At 37.9% G+C, this 10,487-nt stretch overlaps 1 protein-coding gene across 4 annotated transcripts in view; it reads left to right on the plus strand.

The window, feature by feature from the left end:
- METTL14 (methyltransferase 14, N6-adenosine-methyltransferase subunit) overlaps positions 1-10,487 on the plus strand; it is a 43,693-nt gene that overhangs the window by 21,930 nt on the left and 11,276 nt on the right. For all 4 annotated transcript variants that reach the window (XR_009533041.1, XM_060105340.1, XM_060105349.1 and 1 more), the window contains 2 exons: positions 2,102-2,218; positions 3,808-4,018. Coding sequence is in view for 3 of the 4 variants with exons in the window: in XM_060105340.1 (XP_059961323.1) it covers positions 2,102-2,218; positions 3,808-4,018 (328 nt within the window). In the remaining variant the exon portion in view is untranslated. The remainder of the gene's footprint in view (positions 1-2,101; positions 2,219-3,807; positions 4,019-10,487) is intronic.

A 10,487-nucleotide genomic window follows, 5' to 3' on the forward strand; every position in this document is an offset into this window, starting at 1 on the left:
CCTGAAAAGTGTGTATATTGTTCCACTACATCTCTATTTGGACTTGATCATAGTACCAACAATATTGTACTGCACAATTTACTTATTTCCCCCTACTTTGCTCTTAATCAGCTAGGGGTAAGGACTATATCTTATTCATGTTTTTTTTCCCAGCAGCTAGTCAACACCTACATATGGTGGGCCTCAAAATGCCACTCTGAGTACTCACTTAGCTAGTATTTGTTATATGTTCATATATAACAGATTCTAGGACACTAAGGTTCAAATCTCTCTATTGTCTAGATTACATAAAGATGAAAGTAAAGTTTTACTCAATAAAGAAATATAAGAACCATTTTAAGTCTTTAAATTTTTTTTTGCGGTATGTGGGCCTCTCACTGTTGTGGCCTCTCCCGTTGCGGAGCACAGGCTCCAGACGCACAAGCTCAGCAGCATGGCTCACGGGCCCAGCCGCTCCGCGGCATGTGGGATCTTCCCAGACCAGGGCATGAACCCGTGTCCCCTGCATCGGCAGGCGGACTCTCAACCACTGCGCCACCAGGGAAGCCCAAGTCTTTGAATTTTTGAGGTTTAGTATTAAATCATAAAAATACATAAGACTCTCACTTGAAAAGAAGTTATCAGAACATTTTCAACAGTTTTTAGCTTTGTCAGAGGATAGGAAGTTGAGGTGGAAGGAACAAAATTATCTTTTTTTTTCTGATTCTAAGACATTTTATTTCAAAATAACTTCAGTCTTTTTTTTTTTTTTTAATTTATTTATTTATTTTTGTCTGTGTTGGATCTTCGTTTCTGTGCGAGGGCTTTCTCTAGTTGCAGAGAGCGGGGGCCACTCTTCATCGCAGTGCATGGGCGTCTCTTGTTGCGGAGCACAGGCTCCAGACGCGCAGGCTCAGTAGTTGTGGCTCACGGGCCCAGTTGCTCCGTGGCATGTTGGATCTTCCCAGACCAGGGCTCGAACCGTGTCCCCTGCACTGGCAGGCAGATTCTCAACCACTGCACCACCAGGGAAGCCCAAAATAACTTCAGTCTTACAGAAAAGTTCTAAAAATTATGCAACAATCCTCATTTACACCCAGAAGCTCAAATGTTCACATTTACTTTTTAATTCTCCTCTCCCCCTCACTCTCTCTTTTACTCTTTTTCATTCTTTCCCTTTTTCCCTCCCCCATTTCAGAGTTATTCTAGACATAATGTCCCTTTCCCTCTAAGTGCTTCAGTTATATTTCTGAAAGATAAGGTCATTTTCTTATATAATAATAGTACAATTATTAGCATCATAAAATTAACACTGTTTTGATACTATTCTCAATAAGACAATTTTTGCAGTTGTCCCACTTACAACATCTATATAGTATAAATATTTTTTTTCTGGTCTTAGGATCACTCAGTGTCATCAGTTTTCATGTCTCTTCAATCTTCTTTTTTTTTTTTTTTTTTTTTTTTTTTTTTTTTTTGCGGTACGCGGGCCTCTCACTGTTGTGGCCTCCCCCGTCGCGGAGCACAGGCTCCGGACGCGCAGGCTCCGGACGCGCAGGCTCAGCGGCCATGGCCCACGGGCCCAGCCGCTCCGCGGCATATGGGATCCTCCCAGACCGGGGCACGAACCCGTATCCCCTGCATCGGCAGGCGGACTCTCAACCACTTGCGCCACCAGGGAGGCCCTCTTCAATCTTCTTTTATCTGGAAGACTTTCTTAGTTTTTCTTATCTTTCATGACCTTAACATTTTGAAGAGTGTGGCCCATTTATTCAAAATTATCTTTTGAATTATTTTCTGATTAAAGAGACTGAGTTTTCTTATGATTTAAAACTTTCTACTGATGACAGTAGAAGATAGTATTAAAGAATCAGTATTATGTAATCCTTTCTATGTTTTGATATCAACTGTATTAATATTCAGAAGGTATATGTGTATTCTGTATAATGGCTGTATATTTAAAGACTAGTATTTCTTTATTTCTGCACAAAGACAAAATTACTGTGACACCTTGGAATTTAATGTCTCAAACCTCTAGGAAGCTTTTAATGCTGGTTGGTTATTTTAAGTATTGTTTATTTCTTTTAACTAAGGATTTTTAAAAAAATTCTTTCATTTCTAGTGTTTACGCAAGTGGGGTTACAGAAGATGTGAAGATATTTGTTGGATTAAAACCAATAAAAACAATCCTGGGAAGACTAAGACTTTAGATCCAAAGGCTGTCTTCCAGAGAACAAAGGTATTGCCTTTACTGTTTTGTTTTCTTTATTTTCATTATTTTCTCTCAAGCTTTTCCAGATGACTGTATACTGTTTAATTAATTTTGGTGGAAAGGTCTTTCTCTTTGACTTGTACAGATGGCATTGAGCATTAAAGTAATACATCCAAGTTAATTTAAAAATATTTTATTCACTCAGATCAACCTATACTGAGCTGGAGAAGATATTCCTGTATATCCTAAACTGCTGTAATTCTAAGTCAGATATGGGCTTTTAGTACTTCTGACCCCGAGCTTTTTTTCCTTTCTCTATGCTCAGAAAAAAGAAATGGCAGCAAGACTCATAGCTGGCCAGCTTAGATGAATATTTCTTTCCCCTTCCTTTCTTTTTTTACATAAGAACCTGAACAAGAACCACTGAGAACCTCTGCTTCAGAGGACTGCCCAGCTAGTTATAAGGGTTTAACAGTTTGTCCTCCAGTCTTTCACTCTGCAGGGACCCTCTGGTGGAGGGTCCTTTTTTTTTTTTTTTTTTTTTTTTTTTTTTTTTTTTTTTTTGCGGTACGCGGGCCTCTCACTGTTGTGGCCTCCCCCGTTGCGGAGCACAGGCTCCGGACGCACAGGCTCAGCGGCCATGGCTCACGGGCCCAGCCGCTCCGCGGCATATGGGATCCTCCCAGACCGGGGCACGAACCCGTATCCCCTGCATCGGCAGGCGGACTCTCAACCACTTGCGCCACCAGGGAGGCCCGGAGGGTCCTTTTTAAGTCTTTCTTGGACTAGGAATTCTGTTTGAAGGGAATCTAAGCCATCCTTGCTATTATTGGTTCATGGAGTCAAGTGAGATTAAATTTATTTAAACCATACTCTGTCATCCAGATTAAATAGAGGTCAAAAAACAAACAACAAAAAAATCGTTTGATTTTCACATTTACTTATGTTGAGTATTTATAAGTCTGTATCCATGCTTGAAGTCCTCTCCATATGAAAAGCCTTATACCTTATATATAGTTTTGATCTTGGATCATGTGAGGCCCAGTATAACATCATTTTAAGATTCCAAGGTCGGGCTTCCCTGGTGGCGCAGTGGTTGAGAGTCCGCCTGCCGATGCAGGGGATACGGGTTCGTGCCCCGGTCTGGGAAGATCCCACATGCCGCGGAGAGGCTGGGCCCGTGAGCCGTGGCCGCTGGGCCTGTGCGTCCGGAGCCTGTGCTCCGCAATGGGAGAGGCCACAACCGTGAGAGGCCCGCGTACAGCAAAAAAAAAAAAAAAAAAAAAAAAAAGATTCCAAGGTCAAGTGCCATGCCCATAACAGCTGAAGACAAGTTATTATCAAGGGTTGCAGAGGAAAAGATTCTACGGTTGTTGACTCAATTCTAAAATGTCATGGCCCCAAGTTTAATACTCTAATGTCTAGTTTCCCTGGCAGTCTTCTCAGATCCAGAGATCCAGGTTTTTCCTTTTGTGTTTTTGCCCATAGACCTGTATCCCAAAGAGTCAGAGAAATGAGGATTGTTTTGGAATTGAGGAACGTCAGAAATGTAAAATGTTGTGAAATATGACTGTTGATGAAAAGAGATTAATTGTTCTGCTCTTATTGTTATTTAGGAACACTGCCTTATGGGGATCAAAGGAACTGTTAAGCGTAGCACAGACGGGGACTTCATTCATGCTAATGTTGACATTGACTTGATTATCACAGAAGAACCTGAAATTGGCAATATAGAAAAACCTGTAGAAATTTTTCATATAATTGAACATTTTTGTCTTGGTAGAAGACGCCTTCATTTATTTGGAAGAGATAGTACAATTCGACCAGGTAAGACCTCAGGAGGAAAAAAAACTTTGATAGTTCCTTGGGATATAGATGTTAAGAAAGATCACACAGTGTTATGTAAAATAAAATTCTTATATGTTTGATTCCTCTTCTTGCTATACTTCAAATATGCTAAGCTCAGTCTTGTCTCAGTACTCTTCCATGGACCTCTCTCCTATCATTCAAATACCTGATGGACCTTTTCTCACAACCCTGTCTAAATTAGCCAACTTGCCACTCCACTCCCTTCCTCCCACTGCTCTCCTTCCCTTCAATCTATTTTCTTTTTCTTCATAGCACTTATCGTTATCTGAATTATAGATACATTTGGGCATATGTTTATAGTCAGTCTCTTTAGTGTGCAGTCTCATAGAAAGCGGAGATTGTCTTATTCTCTTCTCTCTACCCAGCATTCAGGTTATTGAGTAAATATTGTGTTGAGTGAAGAAATGCATAAAGGACATGTGGTCCTGTCCAAAACATCTGTAAGATATTTGGTCCACACCAAAATGTCCCTGATATATGGCCCTGTCCAAAACCATTTGGCATGGACCAAATGTGCTCATGGATGTCTTGGATAGGACTAAATTTCAAGTATCTTTGGACAGGACTAAATGTCTGCTAATAAAATGATCCTGCAGAAAATAACCATACCTTTTTGAAATACAGATCTTGGCTTTATTAGAAATGAAAGTACCTGGCTTCTTTCCTTAAATGTATCATGATGTTGTTTCATCAAAATTTTAACACTTTACTAAATCGATATAATGTGAATTTACTATTTTGAAAAAAAAATGAGTAGAAAATAATAATCTTATGGACCAGGATTTTCTTTTATAGAGGGCACAGCTTTTGTTTACAAAGTATTGTTGAAATAATAGTGCATTCTGTTTCTTTTACTTCTCAGAAAATATAGAAGTAACTTTTAAGAACATTGCATCACTTCAGTCACAATGTATAAAATCAACCTGTTTGGCCTTACCATGCTAGAAATGCTGTTTAAAGCTGAAAGGAAAAATACTGAAATGAGCCAGGATCTTATTTCTTAAACAGTCTACATTTTATAAAAAGTAAAAATTGAAGAAGTTAACAGTGGAATAATTGGCCTTAAAAGTACCTAAGAATTTAGAAGAAACTCTGATGTTCATTCTAAAAAAAAAGTAATGCTTAAAGTTGCCTTATGTATGTATGACGTAATCCATCACTCCTCTACCCCCTCCTCAGCCCCATCAGCTATTTCTTTGTGAGTGTGCGCTGGCGAACACGGTATCTTAAAAATATTTCAGTTGTAGGGCTTCCCTGGTGGTGCAGTGGTTGAGGGTCCGCCTGCTGATGCAGGGGAGACGGGTTTGTGCCCTGGTTCGGGAGGATCCCACATGCCGTGGAGCGGCTAGGCCCGTGAGCCATGGCCGCTGAGCCTGCGCGTCTGGAGTCTGTGCTCCGCAACGGGAGAGGCCACAACAGTGAGAGGCCTGCGTACCGCAAAAAAAAAAAAAAAAAAAAAAAAAAAAATTTCAGTTGTAGAAACTGATGGCCTTAAATTTCATAAAATTGTGTAAAATGATAAAGAGAAAAGTAAAAAACTACATTCTCTTTACAAAGAAATATTTTGCATGTGAAATGTTTACTCTGGGGCTTGGCTTTAGAGAAAATGTTTCCTATATTTAAAAGTAAATTTTTGCTCCTGGCAGGTTGTTATTCAGTATTATGTTGCTTAAATTATCATTTTGTCATTGCTTTTTTGATTAATATTGTTAAATAACATATACCATAAGATTTCACTTGTTTGTAATTTGTTAAGATTTGCTTTTGACCCAATTTAGATAAATAATTGAAGTCTGATTGAAAACAATGTAACAATATATTGTTTTTTTGATTGGTTGTATTTATTGTTGCTGTTTATGTCAGCCATGTCTTTACTGATTTTTTTTTTAAACTACTTACTCTATGAGAAAGGTATGTTAAAATCTATTAGGATTATGGGTTTGTGGTTTTGTTTAGTTGTTAGTTTATATCTGAGATTCTGTTGTTAGGTGTATCTAAAAGGTAAAAATTTTTATGCCTTCCTAGTAGATTGACCCTCTTAGTATTATGAAATGTTCTTCTTTATCCAGTGTTTCTCAACTTTAAATTCTACTTCATCTGACATTATTATAGCTATTTCAGCTTCCTTTTGGTTTGTGTTTGCTTGGCATATTATTTCCAGCCTTCTACTCTCGATCTTCCATATCCTTACATTTAAGGTGTATCTCTTGTGAGCAAACACATAGTTTTCATCCATTTTATCTTTATCTTTTAATTGAATTGCTTAGTCAGTTTATATTTAATGTAATTCCTGATATATTTGGGCATAAATTACCATCTGACTGTTTGCTTTACATCGGTACCCCCTGTTCTGTGTTCCCTTTTCTCTTGTTTCTTTTGGATTACGTATTCTTGTATTATTAAATTTTTCTTTTTTTTAATTAGCTTGTTAGTTAGATATTCTTTTATTGTTCCTTCAGTGTTTATCTCGGAAATTGCAGCATGCATCCTTGAATTATTCTAAATTAAAATAGTATATTGATTTTTAAAGGGTGGGAGTGCTATGGTTTAAATTTAATCTTTTTAAACCAGTTTTTTGCAATACACGTAGAGTTCATGCATAAGTCACTACATACGTAGTATATATACAGCTATAGAATGAGCTTTGAGTTGTTTAGACTTCCATTGAACATATACATAAAATCTTGTTTGGAAATTTTGTGGATGATTTTACTCTCTTATCAAAGTAAAATATTTTGGCAGCAGAGCTTGTGGCAAGCAAATGTTTCCTCTTCACTGGCTTAAAAGAAAGTAACATCACTAGATACTCAACTCGAGTGGTGTGTTTTTCAGAAAGTGTAGATGTCCGTATATATTGAATATCAAGATTATGGCTCTAGTGTTTGAGGAAATAAGGAACAGATTTTTCTCTTCCATCATTAACCTGTTCTACCCAAAAACAGCTCCTGAATCTGGGAACAATCTCCAGTGGCAACTGCTGTGTAAAGGAAGTAGAAAACTTTAAAGAAAAAGCAAAACTATTTGAAGAGTAAAGGCAACATCAAACCAGATGGATATCTTTTAATAATTGAAAATCAGTGTTAAAGAAACATTAAAGAAAATTTTGAAGAGGGAAAGAGATTCAATCTCACTACTTCTAAGAATTATTTTCATTTTTTTTACATAATACTTTCCACTCCTCTTGTGCATACAAAGTTTTATATAACTGTAGTCATCATTTTGTATTTTTCTCAATATTATGTCAAATATATTTCTACATTTTAAATAATTATAATGCTTTTAATGGCCTTACAGCATTATTTTAATTAGTGTTTTTTTTTTAACATGAGTAGAAGAACCTAAGGAGTAGAGAGAATAATTGTTACGTATATTATAGGTATAAGCATAAACAGCAACTAAAATAGAAATTTTGCTTGATGCCAATTTTTATTTGTAACTATAATATTCCAAAACTATAACATAATGAGGGTTTTCTCCATCCATTTAGCTGTGGCCACTTTATCCACTTTAGATTGTACATTATATCTTTCATATACGATATACTTCTAGCTGTATCTCTACCAGTTGAACAAAGTCTTAGAGGTACAAGTTTTATTTTTTGCTTCGAACTACTATCCAATTCTTTATCTTTGCCCATTCTTGCAAAAATTATTTTATTTTATTCTATTTGTTTCTTTATTTGGTTGTGCTGGGTCTTAGTTGTGGCAGGTGGGTTCCTTTGTTGTGGTTCGCCAGCTCCTTAGTTGTGGCAGGCAGGCTTCTTAGTTGTGGCTTGTGGGCTCCTTAGTTGTGGCATGTGAACTCTTAGTTGTGGCGTGCATGTGGGATCTAGTTCCCTGACTAGACTAGGCCCCCTGCATTGGGAGTGCAGAATCTTAACCACTGCGCCACCAGGGAAGTCCTGAAAAAATGATTTTAGTATTGGCTTTAGTAAAACAAAATTAAGAAGGAATATCTGCTTGGGGAAATTGTAGGTAGTTGGAGGTTAACCATGTAAATAATAGTAGGAGCAATTGAGGTAAGTCTGTTCAAGGGGCCTTAATTTATTTGGGTTGAATCCTCAAGTGCACTTCTTCCTCAAGGAGGTAGTCAAAGCTATTTATCACATATACCATAGGAGTACTCTTCACTATTGCTTTAAAAGGTTTAAAAATTGCTATATGTGTCGTATATGCTGAAGCCAGGCTAATTTAAACTTACTTGGGTCTTAGTAATTCCTTTAGAAGTTGTAATAAAATGCTATTGCAATGAAGAATTTGTGGGTGGGAGGTGGAGTCCCTTGCAGTTTACTCTGTAAAGATTTACATGTCTTATTTATTATGTAAGAGGCAATATAGCATGAAAGAGGCAATATTAACTATTTTTATTAAATCTTTAAATTTTCTCCTTTCTTTTCTCTTGCTTGTGCGTTGTGTTTCACAACACAACATACGTGCCAAAAAACAAACCAGAAGGGAGCAAGTAAAAGTCTCATAGATTCAGTTGTCAGTGAGACCATATAGGTGTGCCGTGTACTCTTTCATCTGATTAAGTACTTCTCTACTTATCAGGGTGATATCTACTAGATGAGACATAAAAGGCACAATCTGATTTATCTGTCATTTTTTCTTCATATATTACAGATCTTAGTTATCTGTGCACTGTTAGATACTGATGATTTTTTTAAATGCTGAACAAAATTTTGTACAAAAATGGCTACTATATTTTAGAATATGATCCTAGTAAAATATTTTCATTTTATAGCATTTTATAATGGACCTAATATTCTAAGAAATAATCTTCACAATGATAGGGCAGAAATAGTGTGAACCTATGAAGAACCTGATTCTTTTTTAAATTTTTATTTATTTATTTACTTATTTATGGCTGTGTTGGGTCTTTCTTGCCGTGTTCAGGCTTTCTCTAGTTGTGGCGAGCGGGGGCTTCTCATTGCAGTGGCTTCTCTCATTGTGGAGCAAGGGCTCTAGGTACGCAGGCTTCAGTAGTTGCGGCACGTGGGCTCAGTACTTGTGGCTCACGGGCTCTAGAGCACAGGCTCAGTAGTTGTGGCACACGAGCTTAGTTGCTCCGTGGCATGTGAGATCTTCCCGGACCAGGGATCGAACCTGTGTTCCCTGCATTGGCAGGCGGATTCTCAACCACTGTGCCACCGGGGAAGCCCGAAGAACCTGATTCTTAGAGATTCCTCAGCCTGTCCTAATGAGCAAGAATAACCACACCCAGGAAACCTTGAAGCATGGTGTCTCTCTCAGGCATTTACAGTTAATTTGTAGTTCCTCCCATTCCAGATACAATGTAATAAAAAAGAAACCATCCCTGGGCTTCCCTGGTGGCAGAGTGGTTGAGAGTTCCCCTGCCGATGCAGGGGAAACGGGTTCGTGCCACGGTCCAGGAGGATCCCACATGCCGCGGAGCGGCTGGGCCCATGAGCCATGGCCGCTGAGCCTGTGCGTCCGGAGCCTGTGCTCCGCAACGGGAGAGGCCAGAACAGTGAGAGGCCCGCGTACCGCAAAAAAAAAAAAAAAAAATCCCTATTATAAGCAGAGTTGTCTAGCAATGTAGTTGACCAAAATACCTTTTTACCCATAGAAATGTAAAGTGCAATGGAAATTCTGAGAGAAAATTAATTTCATATAAGATATATATTTGAAGTGGATGTGGAAGGAGGAATTTTCAGCAGGTTGACAGGATAGGAAAAGTAACAGGCACAGAGGTGGAGACCAGTGCACAAACAGTTAACTGTAGCAGTTCATTGTTTTTACTCAAGTGAAGGTGTCATGAAAAGCATTAATGAGCAATGTGATTGGAAAGCTAGTTCACGCCTCATCGTATAAGACTTCAGATTCCATGTTTATAAGTTTGGGCTTTGTGGAAAGCCCAGAAGGTTGTGTAGGGAAGGAACATAGTTTAAGCTTTGCTTTAGGCTTTCCACTTTTAAAGGGAGGAGAGGTTGGGAGATCATTACAGTTTATATGTATGTCTGTTACATGTGTTAGGGGAATAGCCCCTAATATAGGAAAATAAAGACTAAAATTTAAGGGTGGCAATAGAAATGGAAAGATGGGAATGAATAGGAGCAGCATGGTCGTGGTTGAATTCCTGAGACCTATCAGCTGGGTTAATGTTGTGGTTGGGAAGAATAGAGGTAAAAGTTAGTTTCAGGATGTTAATCAGAAAACTGTTGTATCATTTCTACAAGTAGGAAGGTGATATAAAATTTATTAAATTTTCACTAAGCCCTAACTCAGTATAGTGTGTAATATTTTTTTTTCTAAGTGCTGTTCTCACAGAATGTGAAATATGGGTGGAGACAATGTAAGAAGTTATATTATAAAAGTTACAGTCTAGGAGGAGAAACAGGATATATACATATGAAATCTTTATGACCATGATTAAATGCTATGTGTTCTGTAAAAAATATCAATAT

The sequence above is a fragment of the Mesoplodon densirostris genome, chromosome 1 (assembly GCF_025265405.1).
Source record: "Mesoplodon densirostris isolate mMesDen1 chromosome 1, mMesDen1 primary haplotype, whole genome shotgun sequence".
In the NCBI taxonomy this organism is placed as follows: Eukaryota; Metazoa; Chordata; class Mammalia; order Artiodactyla; family Ziphiidae; genus Mesoplodon; species Mesoplodon densirostris.